Raw genomic sequence first — 20,572 nt, 5'->3', positions numbered from 1 at the left:
CCAAACTCACAGCACTCTCTGCTGACTCACACTCAGTGCTTGCTCGCACTAGCATTGGTCTTTCTATACTGTTTGTTTGTTTACAGCCAAATGAGTCACCCCTGCTGGTTGGTTAGAGAACTGGTTTCCACTGCCTGCTGTGCCAATTTACTCCTACTGCAGTGTTACCTTGTTTGACTCTTCTTAAACCAACAGAATCCCAAATATTTAACTTTTCCCCTTTACTTAAACTGCTTAAGTAATCTTGTCAAGAATGATTTAAAGAGAAATAACAATTAAAGAACTCTCACACTTACCCAAACTCACAGCACTCTCTGCTGACTCGCACTCAGTGCTTGCTCGCACTAGCACTGGTCTTTTTGTAACTGCTCTGTTTCTTTGGGGCACCACTCCGGTAAATGTACCTCCGTGAGATTTAAAATCACGGAGGCTACAGCGTAGTGTACCCCCTGGTACAGCATCTGATCGGTGGGGACTAGTACCAGCCCATTCCCTGGTCCCTTGGTGGCGGTGGGGCAATTCTCCCTGGATAACCTCACCGCCTGCACTGTGGGCAGGGGCTTACAGGGGTGGGTTACCAGCTCGGTGGCATTGACTGGGATCTGGGAGTATGGGACCGCACACACCTTCCGGCTGGCATCCCACCTTATCCCCTTCCCGGTGTCGTGCCACTGCCGGTGGAACGTAATGGATATGCCTGCGGGGCAGACCTTCTCTGACCCCCACATACAGATGTAAATCCCTTGATCCAGCTCCCATCACTTGTCCCAACACACGCTTAGTCCTCCATGAGTCCCGGCATTCGTCCGATGGGTGTTGTTTCCCAACCGTTCCCACTCGACTTCAGGGTTCCTCATGTCCTTGCTCAACTTCCTGAGCCACCACCACCTATCCAGTGGAATGTGTCCTTTACACGTCAAACATATTCACTTTCCAACGGTGACACTGACCCTCGTGGTAACGACTCGCACCCTGGAGCACAAGAGGGAGGCTTCCCCGTACGTGATTCCGGTTTGGCTGGAGTACTGAGACGAATTGGACCCCAACCATCCTGGCCACCTTCCCCCGTGGAAGTAGACGGTGGTCTCCTCCGCAACCCGTTCACCGTTCCCATTGATCGCTAGGGGCGCCTTGTCTCCCGAACACCCGTAGATGTGGGAGTCTCGGACGTCGCCCCTCCTCTCCACACTCATCCTGATCAGGGCGAATAGGATCACGATCCATTCCATCCCGAAAATCTTTCTGCAAGAAGATGTAAAAACATGCAGCCAGGTCCTCAAGAGATTCTCTGGCTTGGTGAGGCATGGTCGGGTCCCGCGACCTCGACCCAAATATACACTGTTAACAGACTACTTACATAAAACTACCCATCACCTTATTTAACTTATATTATAAACACCCAAACTTAAGCCAAATAACTACACCTTACTTGAAACTTAAACATAAACTAAACTATATACAACCGCCGCCCGTCTCCGGGCGGCCAGGCTAATTCCTGGTCGGACTGCGGCTCACCGCTACCCCCGGCGTGACCGCACCGTCCTTCACTGTTGGTCCCTCACAGCCCGTGGCTGCTGGCTGAGGACCTCTGTCCTTGGACCTCTCCCTGGCTCAAGGGGCGGCCCTTGGTAACTGGAGGGCTGGTGACCATGGCTTTCTCAGCTGTGGTGTCCGTGGGGACCTTCTAGGGGCTTTGACGGGTGGGGCTTTCTTGGCCGGTGGGCCTTTTACCCGAACCGCTGCTCCCCCAGGCTTGACCCCTCCCGAACCTGGGCTGGGGGCAGGTAACTTTTCGCAGCCTGCTGCCGCGAGCTGAGAGTCTCTGCCCCCAGGTCCCATGGCTGGGTCCGGGGCGGGGTTTTCGACCTCAGGTCCCTCCCTCTCTACACCTGGGTTAGGGGCGGGGTTTTTGCCCTCAGGTCCCTCCCCCTCGTCTGGATCCCAGAAGAGTGGGGGAGTGTCCCAATCGATGGGCGGGATGGTCCCTCCCTTCAAGCAAGCCACAGCGCCTGCCTGTGCCGTCTGTGAACTCGCTCCTGCTGCGGACTGACGATCTTTATCCTCATACCTTTCCCTAACTGGCTGTTTTCTCCTTGCAGGTGTAAACAGCTTACACTGGTTGATGTAACCAGCGGCCTGTTTTAAAACCTGTGCTGAAGGCTTGCCCGCTGCCCCAAACGGACCTTCTAGGGGCTCCCCTTTCTCTTTGCTCACCGGGACGGTCTTACAGACGGGATCTTGGGCCCCAACCTGCTTTAGGTCCGGGGCCAAAACTACCCACCGTGTGCCTCCCTTGTCCCGGACTGCGGCTTCCGGACCTGCACGATAGGGGTCCCGGGACTCTCCTTCCCCAGCCTTACCTATGGCCCTTTCTCCAGCGCGCACGGTCAGACCGAGGAATTTCACCTCCTGCTGGCCGATCTGCGCCTTCTTGGGATTTACCTTGAAACCCTTCTGTCTTAACAGCTCCAGCAGTTCGACCAATAGTGGGCCATGCTCCTCTTTCGAATCAGTGAACAGGAGCAGGTCATCCACATATTGAACCAACTGTCTGGGCTGGCTAAAATCCTTCAAACTGTCGCCCATGCACTGATGGAAAACGATGGGGCTGTTGTGGAAGCCCTGTGGCAAACAGTTCCACGTGTACTGTTGCCCTTTAAACATAAAGGCAAACTTGTACTGATCCTCCCTCCTTACAGGGATGGACCAAAACCCATTTGAAATATCCAGCACTGTGAAAGTGGTTGCGGATGCTGGAATACTCCTGATGAGGTCGGCAACTGCTGTTACTGTGGGTGCGCAGGCTGGGATGTTGCTATTAAGCACTTGATAGTCCACCGTGGCCCTCCAGGAATTGTCCCGCTTTCTGACCGGCCATAATGGAGAATTCACGTGGGTCGCTATCGGTCTCAGAACTCCCTGCTGCACTAACGAGGACATGGCTGCTTCCATGTCCTGCTCTGTTTCCCTGGGGAAGTTATACTGTTTCTGTGGTCGGGCCATGGGGTCCCCGTCTACGCTGACCTCAAACCCTGTGACTCTCCCGCAGTTGTGTTTGTGAGTGGCAAATGTGGCCAGGTGGGCCTGTACAAATGCCTGGAACTCTGGTGGGGTGTTGCTGACCATGAGCCTGAGGTTATAATCCTCTTTGGGCTTCATGGTGCAGAGGGTCCCCTTCCCTTCCTTTCCCAGGATAACTACGATCTCACCATTCTTTACTTTCCCTGCCCCGCAAAGGCAGTGATTCCTCAAATCCACTAGGATCCCATGGCCCACAATAAAGTCGGCTCCCAGGACCCCTCTTCTATCCTCCACGTCCCATTTCATCAGGACACATGTCCACTTGGAGCGGAGCGGTCCTATCCGAATGGCGAGCGGGATGGAAACCAAGCCGGCCTGTTCCCTACCCGTGAACCCCAATAGACTGTATGGGACCCCGCTGGAGAGAGGTGAGGTGATGGGGTTAGCTGAGTAGATCACGGTGCGCGATGCCCCCGTGTCCAACAGATAGGTCCCTGTCACCCTTTCCACCTCCATCTCCAAAAGGGGTCTCCTCCACTCATCATATCAGAGCGAACACAGATAAACAGGCTGCGCTGGTTCTAGTCACGGCTGTGGGTTGGATGGGGCTGACAGGGTGAGAGCACCGGTGGTGGCTGCTACTCTCCCCTGGCCAGTCAGTAAGGACCTCATGGCGTCCAAAAGTGAATCGACCTCTGCGGAAGGGGTTCCTACCCCTGCCTTTTGGGCTGGGGCTGTGGGATGCTTTCCCTTGTTATCCTTCCAAGGGTTCTTGCACTCCTTCCGCCAGTGACCATCCTTCCCACACCCGTAACAATTGGTCTTTGTGTTGGGGGGGTTACTCCCTTCCTGGTGCCATTCCTTTCTATTCTGCACTCCTGGTTTTATCTCATGCACCTTCCCCTTGGGTGGGTGTGCATCGGTTGCCCTGCCGTTTTTGTAGGCTAGGGTTAGCTGCCTTATTACCGTGAGCTCTGTGGTCTGGGGATCTTTGGGGTCGAACCAGGCTTCTGCCTTGGCCCAGACCTGTGGCAAGCTGTTCGCCACCAGGCAACGGAGCCAATGCGTCAGGGAATCCCCGTTCAGGAACGTCCGGCCTAGCGTCCCCGGGCAAGCTTTCCGGCACACAGACGGTCCGCAAAAGCCTGCGGGGTTTCCCCAGAAAGCTGGATCGTCTTCTCCACGTGAGAGAAAGGACTTCCCTCATCCATCCCCATGGCCTCTAGAACCGCATCTCTAAGCTCCTCATACCCGCTCTGCGCCCTTTTACACTTGTCAGAGCTGTTGGGTGTTAAAGGGTAATATGAACTGGTTTTGGAGGGGTCCCTCATTGTCACCATCGGCGGGTGGGCCGAACCTCCGATGCCGTGCTGGGCACATCGGTCCCGGCTCCGGCCTCTCGGGCGGGGTTTGTGTTGTATCCGTGTGTTAATGGAGACACGGAATGCAGGAGTTGGTTTAACAGGTGTTTACTGAACAAAGTCTGGAGGTGAACTAAAAGATACAAGACAATATACAGGCTTATATAGCCCGAGTGGCCACTACCGGCATTACAGTACACAGGGGCTCTTAAAGGCACATACACCACAATTCCTCCCCTTTTAGACAACCAGTACATAACATTTTAAGTAATCACTAATTAACATGTTTACAAGAACAATAATCTACACATTTGCTGCAGTTAATCAATTATAAGTCAGTCTCTCTGGCGGCTTCCTGACTCGGTCCGGATAACGCCTCGGTGGTGTAGTAGTTTTTGGTGGTGTAGTAGGTTCTTTTGGCAAGGTCGATTCGGCTTGAATGCCAGTGTCGGGTTCATCTGGTTCCAGTATCACCGGATCGGAGGTAGATACTATGGGTATCTCTGCTTCATCATTGGGCGTATAGAGTTGTGGTGTAGGTTGTCCCTTTTCGGATGACTCTATGATTTGGTCAGCATGGCGCCTTATTATGCTGTCTCCAATGTCCACGGTATACATCAGCGGTCCTAGTCGTGTGCAAATAGTTCCAGGCTGCCATTTCTCGGTACGGTAGTCCCGGGCCAAAACTTGTTGACCTATCTGGAAGGTTCTAGTTGGCCTTTCATTCATGCCTTGAAATTGCTGGTTCTCCACGTCCCTTCTGATGTTTGGCTTGATCAAATCCAGCCGGCATCTTAGGCTTCTATTGAAAAACATCATGGCGGGAGTTTGGTTTGTAACCACATGTGTTGCATTCCTGTATGCAAACAAGAAGTTATCTACCTTATGCTGTAGATTTATGTCTTCATTACCCATGGCCTTTATGGCCTTCTTGAAGGTCTGGACAAACCTTTCAGCCAATCCGTTGGTGGCGGGATGGTATGGGGCGGACGTGTAGTGCTTAACCCCATTGTGTTTTAAGAACTTCCTGAATTCTTCGGACACAAATTGCGGTCCATTATCAGAACAGATCTGTTCAGGCAGCCCATTCCTGGCAAATATGGTCCTTAATACTGTGATGGTTTTTTCCGTGGTGGTGGAGGACATCTTTATTACCTCCGGCCACTTGGAGTGTGCATCAACCGCGATTAAGAACATTGAGTCCATAAATGGACCAGCAAAGTCGATGTGTACCCTTTGCCATGGAGATGAGGGCCACTCCCATGGATGTAGAGGGGCTTGTGGTGGGGCGTTTTGGACCTTCTGGCATCCTAGACAGCTCTTGGTCATTTCTTCGATGTCTCCATCGATACCTGGCCACCACACAAACGCTCTGGCTAGGTTCTTCATTTTCACTCCACCCAGATGCCCCTCGTGAAGCTCCTTTAGCACTTTATCCTGGAGTTTGGGTGGAATCACCACTCTGGATCCACACATCAAGGTTCCTCGGCACACTGACAGCTGTTCTCTTCTTTGCGAGAATGCTGGCAACAGTGGTTCGCCATGTGCTGGCCATCCCTTCACCGTTAAATCGTAGACTCATGAGAGAGTCGGGTCATTTCTCGTTTCCTTTTCAATGGTAGAATTTGTTACTGGTAGACATTCCACTATGGTTGAGTGGAACATCTCCACTGGGTCCACTGTAGGTGCCTCTTCTACCGTTGGCAACGGTAGGCGCGATAAACCGTCAGCATTCCCATGCTGTTTTGACCCTTTGTATTCTATGTCTTATTGGTGTGCCCCTAGGAAAAGGGACCACCTCTGTAGCCTTTGTGCTGTCATAATGGGAACGCCCTTTTTAGGGTTGAATATGGAGACGAGGGGTTGATGGTCAGTCAACAAGGTAAATTTTTGTCCGTGTAGGTAATGGTTGAATTTCTTCACTCCCCATACCAGGCTGAGTGCTTCCCTGTCGATCTGGGTATAGTTACGCTCAGCTGAGTTCAATGAGCGTGACGCAAAAGCTATCGGCCGCTCCGAGCCATCAGGGAATCTATGCGATAATACCGCTCCTACGCCATAAGGGGATGCATCGCACGCCAGTCTGATTGGCAGTGATGGGTTGTAATGAGCCAAAACTTCCTTGGACGTGATCAAGCCTTTGCATTTATGGAAGGCACGTTTACAGTCTTCGCTCCATTTCCAAATTACTCCCGTTTGTAGCAGTTCGTTAAGAGGGTGCAGAACAGTTGACAAGTTCGGTAAAAATTTATGATAGTCATTTATCAATCCCAGGAATGACCTTAATTGTGAGACATTTTCAGGTGCTGGGGCTTTTATGACCGCTTCAATTTTTTCAGGTGACTTATGCAACCCTTCCTCGTTAATTATGTGGCCACAATATGATATTTGTTTCTGGAAAAATTCGCACTTGGGGCGATTTGCTCGTACGCCCCGTTCTCTCAGCCTAGTGAGCACCTGCTCCAAATTGGCAAGGTGCTCGTTGTCGTTTTCTCCTGTTACAAGGATGTCGTCTAGGTAGCATTGAGTCCCCGGAATCCCTTGGAGGACTTGCTCCATAGCTCTTTGCCAGACAGCTGGAGCTGATGCTACTCCGAAAACCAGTCGATTGTACTGGTACAGGCCTTTGTGTGTGTTTATCGTGAGATACTTTTTAGAGGCCTCTTCAACCTCCATCTGTAGATATGCCTGTGCCAATTCAATTTTGGTGAAACATTTCCCTCCGGATAGTGAGGCGAAAATATCTTCTATCCTCGGAAGAGGATACTGTACCGTGTGAAGGACCGGGTTTACAGTCACCTTGAAGTCCCCACAGATGCAAATTTTTCTTTGTTCTTCAGATTTATCATTATTCAACGTTTTCTTCATGACCGGGACGATGGGCGTTGCCCACTCGCTCCAATCTATCTTGGATAACACGCCTGCCTTTTCCAAATTCTCCAGCTCTGCCTCGACTGCTGGACGAATTGCGTATGGCACCGGCCTTGCCTTAAAAAACTTGGGAATTGCCGCATCTTCCACTTTTATTGAGGCGGTGACGCCTTTCAAGGTTCCTAGTTCCTGTTGAAACACTTCTTTGGCGTTGGCCAAGATGTCTTTTAATCGTTCAGGTATGACGTCATCATCATTTTTTTCTTACTGGTCACCGTCAGTGCCTGAATGGAGTGCCAGTCTAAACGTATCTTCCTGATCTATTCACGTCCCAACAGCGGTGGACCACCATCTTGCAGAACGTATAAATACAACTTCTGTATTTCCTTGCCGTTGTATACAACAGGCACCCTTATTTTCCCTCTGGGGTATACTTTCTGCCCCGTATATGTTTTCAAGATAATGGATGTGTCTTTCAAGCTCCTCTTGCTGCTGCTTCGTATGATACAGCCACACTGAAAGCCTTGTCCAGTGTCAAATCTTTCTCAGAAAGTAGCCTTTTCTGTGTTCCTTCACTTAGGAGACCGCAGACGAATTTGTCTCGAAGAGAATCTGCCAGTCCTGCCCCGAATTGGCAGTGCTTTGACAGCTTCCTTAATTCGGTGAGGTAATCAGCGTTACTTTCATTCTTGTGCTGATTCCTCCTGAAGAATTTGAATCGTTCCGCTATCAGCAGCGGTGTTGGGTTTAAGTGCTCCTGTAGGGTATCAACAATCTCCTTAAAATTCTTGTCCATCGGTTTGGCTGGAGTGATTAAGTTTCGTAACAGCCCGTATGTCCTTGCGCCCATTAGATTTAGAAGTACCGATGCCTTTTTATCATCCTCTATTTCATTCGCTGTGCAATATACCTCCACTCTTTCCACATATGTGGTCCAATCCTCTATATCACTATCGAAAGCAGTAATATTGCCAGTCTTAGGCATCCTGAAAAAAAAATGGTGCCTCCCGCGCTTTCCTTTCTTCCCTGCCGAGTCAAAATGGCGCCTCCCGCGCTTTCCCGCCGCTGCCGCTGCTGACAACGCTGTTCTCCGCGGTTTTTATTTACACAGGTATTTTTAATAGTTGGAGACTCGTTCCCGCCGGACTCTCTGGGACTTTTCCCTCCCTCTGCTTGGTCCGAACGCTGACCTGCTTTGCAGCGCCGGCCGTCTCCCGAGTGCTCCACCCTCCGTCTCTGTTTGCCTCCGCCTTCGCTGCTCAGCCCCACTGCAGAGCCAGCCGATCGAGCCCCAGCCCGCCACCCAGGAAGGATTATTGCAGTACCTGCCACCAGCCCGGCTAGCTGGTGAAACCAGTTTTTTTTTCTTTTTTCTTTTTTTTTCTTCGACCTTCGTCTGAGGAATCGATCTCCTTGAGGTGCTGCCGAATTGCAGGTAAGTCCGTTTCCAATTCGTCGCTACTGTTGTATCCGTGTGTTAATGGAGACACGGAATGCAGGAGTTGGTTTAACAGGTGTTTACTGAACAAAGTCTGGAGGTGAACTAAAAGATACAAGACACTATACAGGCTTATATAGCCCGAGTGGCCACTACCGGCATTACAGTACACAGGGGCTCTTAAAGGCACATACACCACAGTTTGCTCTACCTCCGCCTCCACCTCTGGCTCCGCTTTGGGTTCCACCCCGCCTTGCTGCCAAACCTCGCTGAAACTTGGCGCTACGGGTGGTGGCAGTGAGGTCTCCTCTCTCTCAACCGGGTCGTCCCTAGGCACCACCGGTGACATTGGAACTGTCCTCCCCTCATTCCCCATAAAATCTGTCTGGCCTGCCTTTGGGCTTATGAGGCATACCATGCCTTTTGCCCTCTGGAGGGCCCGGCTCAGATTTTCTATCCTCTCTTTACAGGGGCCGTGGTCTGCCTCCTCAAACCCCTGTTCATTTGTTAGCTTGTAAGCGGCTTTTACCTCCTGCACTCTCTCTTCCTGTTCCCTGATCTGCCTTGCCAAGCGGGCGTTTTTCTCCCGCAACCTTAACTCATTTCCCTTGGCTTTGGTGACTTGGCACCGTAGGTATTCCAACTGGGCCTTGTGTTCTCCCACTAAATGTACTCTCTCTTGGTTCAAAGCCTGCAAAGCTACTAATAACTTCTCCCCTGCGAGAGCCTTATCCTAGATCTCCAGGGCTGACTCCCTTAACTCGATTGCCTGTGCTGCAACGAGCCCGTCCAAGAGCTGGACCTGCTTTTTCAAGCACATCAGCCAAACTGCCTTCTCTAAGGACTACTTGTGCTCCTTTCCCTCTGTCCACTTAGCTGCTGCATCTATCGGACGCCCAACCCTTAACAGAGTGGTGATCCACTTCTTAGTGATATTCACCTTGCTAAACACATAATCAGAAATCCTTTCCTCCATCATGGTTCGCTCATCCGAACCACTGTCTACTGCATCGCAACCTTGCTGCCGGTGTCCTGCCACGGTTGCCATTTCTGTAGGGGGTGGCGTGTGGTGGTGTTTGGCGCATCTGCCCAGTCAGTTATGCCTCTGACTGTTTTGTGAGTGGTTCGAATCGCCCCCACGCCCCTGAGTTCTAGACACCGGACTTAGGTACAAGGCAGCGGTACAGAGAAGACTCAAGTAGACAGGTGGTTGGATGTAAACAAAAACCAAGATTTTATTGAAAAGGAAAAACTGATACAATCTTATGGAAAATTACTAGCGTACACGTCTACAAGCAAAAAATACAAAAGAATAATAACTATACTTATACAGGGAATGGGGAACACACGGCACATCGAGGGAAAACAACTATCTTAACAATCCCCGTATCCTTATCCCACCCCCTATACCTAACTAGATTAAGCTATGAGGGGTCAGAACTTCATGCTCACCAATCAAAAGGTTTGTTGGACTCAAAACAGCGGTGGGGTTCGGGGTTCGCTTTTGGTGCTCTCTGGAGCCTGCCGTCATCACGTGGTCTCCGGGCACTGCAAGGGCGTTGTCCAGGTTCGAGTACCCCAAAGTTAAAGCCTCTGTTTGGGTACTTTACCTTGCAGAGATGATTCTTCGTCACCAGCCGCCAGTTTGAGTTGGTGTGCAGATATTCGAAGGTCGGCTGAGGCTGAAGGCCCGATAATTCGAAGCCTCCCCTCAGTTCATCTCCTCAGTTGGTCCTCTTCAGTCGGTCTTCCTCAGGTGGCCTTCCCTCCGGTGGTCTTCCCTCCTCCCCTCATCGTGTCCCGCCTCGCCTGGCCTGAATTGTCCGTGTCTGCCCGACCCGGTGCCGGGGCAATTTTTCAGATGGAGTGGCAAAAGGCATGGGCAAAGGCCAGGGGTAAGCGCGGAACGGGGAAAGAGCGGCAGCCACGAGGGCAAGGGGCCGAAGAGCAGAGAGAGCAGCAGCACCAGCACACACACCGATTGCTACCCGGGGGCCTTCAATTATACCTTTTTCAAAAACCCTTATCTGCGTGCCAAATTAGGTTAGTTCTTTGTCTTAATCTTGGCGGGCTATTTTAAATAATGGTAACAATCCATACTAACTGGTTTTAGGTGGCCGGTAATCGCGTCTACCGGCTCGATAATTGACTTGTATTGTCATGAAAGTTCCTTGATGGGCCTGTCCAGCCTCGATGGCTCTGTTAATCTGTTTCCGATTATATATGTAGACTGCTTGATGGCCTTAACTATAGGCCTAAACTGAATTTAGATTTGTCTCCAATTCGGTCTAATGCATAATTCAGAGTCCTGTCTGGTTTCAAAATACAAAGTCTCTCTTCACAGAAACCTACAGCTTGGGTTTCGATCCACAAGCTGTCTGCATTGCAGAGTCCATTTTAAAATCTCACAGGCTTTCTGCCATGAGACACGGATGCCATCTTGGGTACCCTTTTTGATTTAAAATGTCCACGCAGGGTCCCGTTTATTAATAACAGCCTTCGGGGAAATGCAGAAATTTTGCAAATCTTACAACCGCATTGAAATATTGAAATGTATTTCTTCAAAATAAAATGTTATTTTGCATTTATCTTTTGCATTGAATGTCTTTGATACAACACATGTTGCTAATAACATTTTGGAATGGTTATCTTGTATACATGCAATATAGAATTTATTCCATGCTAATGAGATAGCAACCCAGCAGAACTACTTTGCCATGAGCTATTTATGGTCAAAAATCTTTAAACACCTGTGCATTCAATCTCAGCACGAATGAAGGCTGACTGTAACCATAGCAACTCATACCCAACAATTGTTTTGCGCAATATAAAGCACCATCCTACGGGATCAAGCTCCACCGCCAGAATGCAGGTTTATTTTAACATTTGACAAAATCACACAGGAAGCTAATGTTTATCACTCAGAAGAATCACAGAATCACAGAATCACAACAGTGCAGATAGAGGCCATTTCGGCCCATCGAGCCCGCACCGACACATATCCCACCCGATCCCTGTAACCCCTACACCAACACATATCCCACCCTATCCCCGCAACCCCACGTATTTAATCCCCCTAACACTAAGGGTCAAATTTTTTTTTAATCATAGCCAATCAACCTAACCCGCACATCTTTGGACTGTGGGAGGAAACTGGAGCACCCGGAGGAAACCCACGCAAACACGGGGAGAATGTGCAAACTCCACACAGACAGTCACCCAAGGTCGGATTCGAACCCGGGTCTCTGGCGCTGTGAGGCAACAGTGCTAACCACTATGCCACTGTGCTGCCCGGTGCATGTATACAAGATAACCATGAAGGAGATCTGTATTCAATGCTTCTCCTGTAGTATTTCTATCTCATAGCTCAGAACAGGAATCCTGTGACTGACAACAGTAATGTTTTAAAAGCTTTAACGGTGTTTCAGGGTTTAAAAAAGAAGCCAAATAAAGTAGGAACTCCATAGATTTTTCTCCAAGCTCCACTGTAAAATATGATGCCTATGAATAACTGATTCTCTATACATACTTTATGATAGCTATAACCAATAGTGTATTGTGCACCAGGATTTACAATTTAGTTGTTTTCAGTTTATCTATGACATGTTAACAAATTGTTTGTGCAGAGCAGCTAACAAAACAGAGTAATAGTTAATCACGCAATTCTTTGTTACTGTTTTACAGAATAATTGATAAAGCAAAAGTTCTTGTGCATATTGATGAAGGAGCATTTGGAAATCTTCCGCACCTAAGATACATGTAAGAGAAGTTCATAATTTTTGACAAACTATGTAGAATGTATTTGTGTCAGTATGATAAACAGGCATTGTAGTCACAATCAATTATCTAGCAAGGTAGTTCCCAAAGTTTTCAGCTGATCCTTAAAGGGGAAGGAAACTATAGCATTTGTTCTGTATACTGTAGCAAACAGAAAATCTAATGACCCCGATATTTATAGGGAGGCAGGGAAGGTGCAGGGGAGGCCGGAACTGGCTGAAGAACACAGTAAGGCCAGGGATGTGGAGGTCCTGCCAAACTTAATGGCCGGACCTAATTATAATATTTTTTCTTCCATTTCCCGCCTGGCAGCTGGTATATGTGACATGCTGGCCAGCTGCCGGGTGGGAAAACCAGCCCTCTGCCGAATGATTAACTGGGTGAAGGAGAAGGTTGGCGGACAGATTGGAAACACGGCGAGTGAAACTGGTAAAAGGGATGTCCTGAACACATTGCACTACCTGTTTGAATCTCAGAATAAACAACTGGATTGGGCAGCAGTGGGATCCGTGGGAACACAAAATTTTCAGGATTTGTGGCTGACCCTAATTGACTGTGCGGTGCTGCCTCATGCCATTGGACTCTGTGATACATTGGGCCGGATCTTGCTATAGAAATAAGATTGAGGCTATCAGCATAGAGGACACTGCAACATTTGGATGTCCCGCTGACAGCAACCTGCCGCGCAAAACCCCATGGAAAGTCTGTGGGCAAGTTTATGTGTAATGAATGGTGGGCGCCATTCGCCTCTGAGTTCAAAATCCGGCCCAATAAAACACCTCGATCTACAGACCGCTACTTTCAATATGATAATAAGGCTGGAAGCCTTCGATTTAACCTGCTTTGCCGGTTTAACTGTGGCCTGCCGGGGTTCCCAGGCCTCGGGATTCTCGGCAGCTACAAGAAGGCGAGGATGGTCTCTGGGAGCACTCCTTGTGGGCCGGGAGGAGCAAGAGTGCTTCCATATGGCCCCCCATGCTCCCCCACCATCAGCACCACCCCCCCACCATAAAACACCACCCCCCAGGGTTGGGGATCGGAACCCCCCGTGTCCCTGGGTCAGCGATTAGACACCCCGGGATTGGAACCCCCCCACCCTAGGGTCGGGCTCGCAGCTACCTGGGGTTGCAGCCTCTTGTCCAGCATTACCCGCCCGACTGGAAGCCCAAATCTGGCATTTGTGCAGGATGGGTCCCATCCGCTGGAGTCCTTCATATTGAATGTAGCAGTCTGTAGATGGAGGTGTTTATTGCCCATCCCCAATTGTCAATCAGGCTGATTTCCAATTGGAGAACCTTTCTGTGACGTCACATGCACGCTGGGGAGTTAAAACCCCAGCGTTTTCCCATGATCTACAGGGCCCCACACCCCTCCCCCGCTCTCGCAAGGTCTCCAGGTCAAAATTCTAGCATTTGTCTCATGTTAAGTGATTTGTCAAACAGTCACTGAATGTGTTGTTTCTTCGTCCTGGAAGAAACAGTCCCTGGCAAGAACAGTTCCTGGCAATCGAGGGATGGGCAGGATTCAGATCGGGGCTGGAGGAGGGGGTTGCCGATTGCGGGGCAGGCTGTAGATAAGGACTTGGTGGGGGGGGGCTCGCCACTCACGACAGGGGCTAAAGGGAGCCCTCAATCAGCAGAATGGAGGCCGAAGGCTTCCTTGGTGGGCTGGGGGGAGCACAATTGTTCCTCCGGGCTCACATGGATTGCTATAAATGACACTTGCCTTCTGGTTCCGGCAGCTCCCGCCTTCATTTCATTGCCGGGTTTCCCGAGCCTTGGGAAAACCATATGGCAGCAGTTAAATTTAAATCTGGCTTCCAATTGCGCTGAGAGCATGATTTAAATATGTTTTTTTAAATTTGTTTTTTATGGGACGTGCCAGCATTTATTGCCCATCCCTAGTTGCCCTTGAGAAGGTGGCTGTGAGCCGCCTTCTTGAACCGCTGCAGTCCGTGTGATGAAGGTACTCCCACAGTGCTGTTAGGTAGGGAGTTCCAGGATTTTGACCCAGCGACGACGAAGGATTGGCGATATACTTCTAAGTCAGCATGGTGTGTGACTTGGAGGTGGTGGTGTTCCCAAGTGCCTGCTGCCCTTGTCCTTCTAGGTGGAAGAGGTTGCGGGTTTGGGAGGTGCTGCTGAAGAAGCCTTGGCAAGTTGCTGCAGTGCATCTTGTAGATAGTACACACTGCAGCCACGTTACGCCGGTGGTGGAGGGAGTGAATGTTTAAGGTGGTGAATGGGGTGCCAATCAAGCAGGCTGCTTTGTCCTGGATGGTGTCGAGCTTCTTGAATGTTGTTGGAGCTGCACTCATCCAGGCAAGTGGAGAGTATTCCATCACACTCCTTACCTGTGACTTGTAGATGGTGGAAAGGCTTTGGGGAGTCAGGAGGTGAGACACTCGCTGCAGAATACCCAGCCTCTGACCTGCTCTTGTTGCCACAGTTTTTATGTGGCTGGTCCAGTTAGGTTTCTGGTCAATGGTGACCCCCAGGATGTTGATGGTAGGGGATTCGGCGATGGTAATGTTGTTTTAATGTCAATGGGAGGTAGTTAGACTCTCGCGTGTTGGAGACAGTCATTGCCTGGCACTTCTGTGGCGTGAATGTTACCTGCCACTTATCAGCCCAAGCCTGAACGTCGTCCAGGTCTTATTGCATGCGGGCATGGACTGTTTCATTATCTGAGGAGTTACGAATGGCACTGAACACTATGCAGTTATCAGCGAACATCCCCATTTCTAACCTTATGTTTGAGGGAAGGTCACTGATGAAGCAGCTGAAGATGGTTGGGCCAAGGGCACTACCCTGAGGACCTCCTGCAGCGATGTCCTGGGGCTGTGATGATTAACCTTCAACCACCACAACCATCTTCCTTTGTGCTAGGTATGACTCCAGCCAGTGGAGCATTTTCCTCCCGATTCCCATTGACTTCAGTTTTACTAGGGCTCCTTGATGCTACACTCGGTCAAATGCTGCCTTGATGTCAAGGGCAGTCACTCTCATCTCACCTCTGGAATTCAGCTCCTTTGTCCATTTTTTGGACCAAGGCTGTAATGAGGTCGGGAGCCAAGTGGTCTTGGCAGAACCCAAACTGGGCATCAGTGAGCAGGCTATTGGTGAGTAAGTGCCGCTTGACAGCACTGTCGATGACACCTTCCATCACTTTGCTGATGATTGAGAGTAGACTGATGGGGCGGTAATTGGCCGGGCTGGATTTGTCCTGCTTTTTGTAGACAGGACATACCTGGGCAGTTTTCCACATTGTCGGATAGATTCCAGTGTTGTAGCTGTACTGGAACAGCTTGGCTAGAGGCGCGGCTAGTTCTGGAGCACAAGTCTTCAGCACGATAGCCGGACGAAGTACCCTGCCTCTCTAAGACGGGACACTTGCACGACACACTACCCGCTGCCGTAAAAATAGCGGCAGGCACTTCTGCGTCGGGTTGGGGTCACCTTTCGCATTTTTTAGTGTTTAACCCACCCCCAACCTCCTCCCGCCCATTGTGGGCGGGTTATTATTAATTCCAATATATTTATAATATAATAATAATCTAGCATAGAGTGTGCATTTCCTGTAATTGTCACACTTCCTGTCACTCTTCAGACAGCACACTTCAGATGCACACTTCAGAGAGCACACTTCAGTGTATCCTCCAGCTAACCTTAAGCAATGCTACTGAAGAACACTTTTGAGACAGAAACCAGATGTCCCACAAACACAGCTGCAAATTTCGTGCCTATTTTTAAAGGAAGTAATACTTTCCAATATGCAGAGTACCATCTCCGCAACAGAAATGACCTAATTGATTTCAGTAGTCACATTATAAAAAATATAGTCTGACCTCTAATTGACCTAAAGAGTTATCTAAGAACAATTCGCCCCAACTGAAGGAAGACACAGCAATTACACAATTACAGTAGCATTACCTTAAAGCAAAATGTACACAGCTGCACATTGACATCAAAATCATTCATTAAATGCTGTACAATATAATGCTTCTGTCATTATAAAATAGCATATCCTCTGACCTATCGTGAGCATACCACAGGAGATTTGCTAGTGTATAGTTATATAAAACTCCTGACCAGTGACCAGAACAAACTGACAAAATAACCTAATTTAGCAGCTAAAAATTGTCAAAGTTGACCATGCTACTGTCTGGGGATACAGCACATTCAACTGGTAGTGTAGTTTCCCATGGTCATGCAGTCCTGGATCAGCACTTAATCAGTCTGAAGTTACAACATCTGTCTTGAATGGAATTGTGCCAGGCTGCACGGTGTAGGAATTAAACAAAGCGGGGTTGGGGTTATTGTCTCTGGCCAGTCAGAAGCCTCTGAGCTGCTCCAGGGACCCCCGTGCGGTTTCAAAGCGCTCCCCTATTCCTGGTTCTGACCGCCGGACTTATTTGGTAGCGATGTAGACAGAACAACACTGAGACTCGTGGTTCGGGTGCAAAACAGACCAGTATTTATTGAAACAAAAGAAAGAAACAACTTAAAAATAATCGATACAACACACCTATGCCTGGTACAGCACTTTTGCTTAACACAGTTCACTTATCGTTTACCGCAGCACTCTTTTGCTTAGTGGCTTTACTTAAATACAGCACCTTTAACTAATGCAACACACCTTTAATACAGTACACTTTGCTCACTACAGCACCTCTGCTTAGTGGCTTTTACTTAAATACGGCACTTTAATACAGCTGCTTAGTGTCCACTGAAGCACCTTTCTGCTTAACGCAACACTATTACTCAAATACAGCACTTTACTTCTTACAAATCACTTAATGTTCACTACAGCACTTCCCTGCTTAGTACAACACTTTTATATAAATACAGCACTTTTAATACAGAACTCAGTGTTCACTACAGCACTTCTCTGCTAGTGCAACACTGTTACTTAAATAGGGGAGGAGAGAACAGACACAACGAGGGAAAATCGACTAAAATTACAGTTCTAACAAAATCCCCCTTAATTCCCACCCCTATACCTATTCTAAGTTGCCTTGTAATGGGCCAGAAAATTATATGCTCACCAATGAACGCCTGCCCCTTGCGGTTTTAGATTCTTCACCACCCTGAAGATGGAGACACCCCAGTGTTTAAAGATAACTACTGGTGTTCCACTCCCTTGGGCGGGCTCCTGAGTTGTAGAGGGCACGGAGGCAAGGCTGCAGAGAGAGAGAGAGAGATGGCTTCTTGAGAAGCTATCTTATACCCCATTTGGGGCCGAAACCTTCCCGCCCAGATCCAGGTGCATCTGGGCTGAACAAAAGGGATCCAAACTGTCCCCATTGTCTGTGATGGGTTTGGATGAATTACCCATTTATCGTGATGGGTTTGTGAATGTATTCCCATTCATCGTACTGAGTTTGAATGGAGCTGTCTTGGTTTGAAAAAAAAGCATGTCTTTCTATAATTGCTGAGTAAACAGCTTTGGAAGTTAGTGTAAACAAAAGTCATTGTCCTGCGGTCAAACTGAAACTGCAGTCTCAAGTGGTTAATCCTTTGTGTAAACATAGTAGCAGTTTCTGTCGATTGTCTCTGCAGGGAGGGGACCTCCCTGAACTGCCTTTGATTGGCAGTTTAGTCAGCCATCTTTGATCTTCCCTTTTCATATGTCCACAGTCTGTGTCCTGACATGAGGTCGGGCAGCCATCTTTGATTACCCCTTTTTCACAGACACACACAAGCTGCCTTTTCAATGTCTTTTGTTTTCTGCCATGAGGTCTGACGACCATTTTGATCCCTGGATTTTTAAAGGTATATTACCCAGGTATTCTTTAATCAAAATTCAATCTTCGGAACTGTAGGAAATTTCAAAATTATTGCGAAATCCTTATAACGGGGCAGATTTCCATTGGTGACATCATAGAGCAGACTGTCAAGGTGGAAGATCCGATCTGATGGGGTAAGAAAATTGTCAAGAGTTCTTGTAACTATACATAACTTTTCACTGTATAAAATATTTGAGTTCTTTGAACAAAGGTGCTTCCCCCACGTGTTTGTTCCCCTTTAAGTGATGACAGTGTCATTACTGATTGTTAGAGTCAGGTTTTTATTTTTCACAATGCTTTTCAAAACATTTTCTGTTAGTGTTTGAAAGGGAGAAACGTGAAACAGCTAAGATTCTAGATTTAGGTAAGGCTGACTTTAATGCGATGAGACAGAGACTGTCCACAATAAACTGGGCAAATCTATTGATGAGTAAAATGACAGATCAGTGGAAGGTGTTCAAAAAAGTATTTAATGTGATACAGAACCAGTTTATACCCCTGAGGGGCAAGAGCTCTACTTGCCAAAAAAAACCCAGCCATGGACGACTGAAGAGACAACATAAACCTAAAAGAAAAAGCATACAAAAATGCAAAAAATAGCACAGATCCTGGCGAATGGGAAAGAAGCAAAAAGCAGCAAAGGCTGACAAAACAGATAACAAGAGTTACAAAAAGGGAGTATGAAAAGAAACTTGTAAGGGATATCAAAATCAATACAAAAAACATTATAATTATATTAGGGAAAAGAGGGTGGTCAGGAGCAATGTTGGCCCATTGAAAACTGAAAGCGGTGATATTATCAATGATAATAAGGAAATGGCAGATATGTTGAATAATTACTTTGCATCAGTATTTACAGGAGAGGAAGCAGATAGCATGCTGGAAATCCCAAGGAAACTAATATTGAATCAGGGAACTCAGCAAAATTAACGTAAGCAAAATAACAGTAATGAAGAAAATAGTGGCACTAAAGAGTGATAAATCCCCAGGACCAGATGGTTTTTATCCCAGAGTTTTAAAGGAGGTAGGTGAGCACATTGCAGATGCCCTAACTATAATCTTCCAACTTTCTTTTGATTCAGGAACCGTCCCTTTAGATTGGAAAACTGCACATGTCACTCCACTATTTAAGAATGGTGAGAGAGAGAAACCAGGGAATTATAGACCAGTTAGCCTAACATCTGTTGTCAGGAGTTTACTGGAGTCTATAATTAAGGATCGGGTGACTGAACATCTTGAAAATTTTCAGCTGATCAGAGAGAGCCAGCAGAGATTTGTGAAAGATAGGTCATGCCTGACGAATCTGAATTAATTTTTTGAAGAGGCGACTAAAGTAGTGGACAGGGGAATGTCTATGGATGTTAATTATATGGATTTCCATAAGGCATTTCATAAAGTCTCTCATAAGAGACTGTTAACTAAGGTTGAAGCCCACGGAATTGAAGGCAAATTGTTGACCTGGTTAGGAAATTGGCTGAGCGGCAGGAGATAGAGCATAGGGATAATAGGCACGTACACTAATTAGCAGGATGTGACTAGTGGTGTCTCACAGGGATTTGTGTTGAGACCTCAACTATTCACTGTATTCATTAACGATTTAGATAAAGGGATAAAAAGCCACATATCCAAATTTGCCAATGACACAAAGATAGATGGCATTGTAGATGAAAGCATAAAATTACAAAGGAATTAAGTGAATGGGCAAAACTGTGACAAATGGATTTCAGTGTAGGCAAATGTGAGGTCATCCACTTTGGACGCAAAAAGGGTAGAACAGGGTACATTCTAAATGGTGAAAAGCTAAAAGCAGTGGAGGTCCAAAGAGACTTGGATGTCCAGATACATAGATCATTAAAATGTCATGAACGGGTACAGAAAATATTCAGAAAGGCTAATGGAATGCTAACCTTTATATCTAGAGGACTAGAATACAAGGGGGTAGAAGTTATGCTGCAGCTATACAAAGCTGTGGTTAGACCACACCTGGAGTACTGGGAGCAGTTCTGGGCAGCACACCTTCTTCTTCTTCTTAGGCAGTCCCTCGGAACCGAGGATGACTTGCTTCCACATTAAAAATTAGTTCTCAGGTGACTGATGAGTCCAATGCGGGACCTACAGTCTCTGTCACAGGTGGGGCAGACGGTGGTTGAAGGGGCGGGTGGGTGCTTGGGTTGACATGCGCTCCTTGCGCTTGGCTTCCACTTGCTCCCGGCGAAGAGACTCGAGGTGTTCGGTGCCTTCCCGGATGCTTCTCCGCCACTTTGTGCGGTCTTGGGCCAGGGATTCCCAGGTGTCAGTGGGGATGTTGCACTTTTT

General features: G+C 48.2%; 1 protein-coding gene across 1 annotated transcript in view; it reads left to right on the top strand.

The window, feature by feature from the left end:
* The window catches only part of LOC147121189 (follicle-stimulating hormone receptor-like), a 330,885-nt gene that overhangs the window by 223,396 nt on the left and 86,917 nt on the right, over positions 1 to 20,572 (top strand). The window contains exon 4 of the mRNA XM_085981306.1: positions 12,376 to 12,450. Within this exon, the coding sequence (XP_085837432.1) occupies positions 12,376 to 12,450 (75 nt within the window). The remainder of the gene's footprint in view (positions 1 to 12,375; positions 12,451 to 20,572) is intronic.

The sequence above is a fragment of the Somniosus microcephalus genome, chromosome 3 (genome assembly GCF_052327205.1).
Source record: "Somniosus microcephalus isolate GS21.2 chromosome 3, FLI_Smic_1.0, whole genome shotgun sequence".
Taxonomy (NCBI): domain Eukaryota; kingdom Metazoa; phylum Chordata; class Chondrichthyes; order Squaliformes; family Somniosidae; genus Somniosus; species Somniosus microcephalus.
The sequence above is the reverse complement of the archived record's forward strand: the minus strand, read 5'-3'. Positions and strand labels throughout refer to the sequence as shown.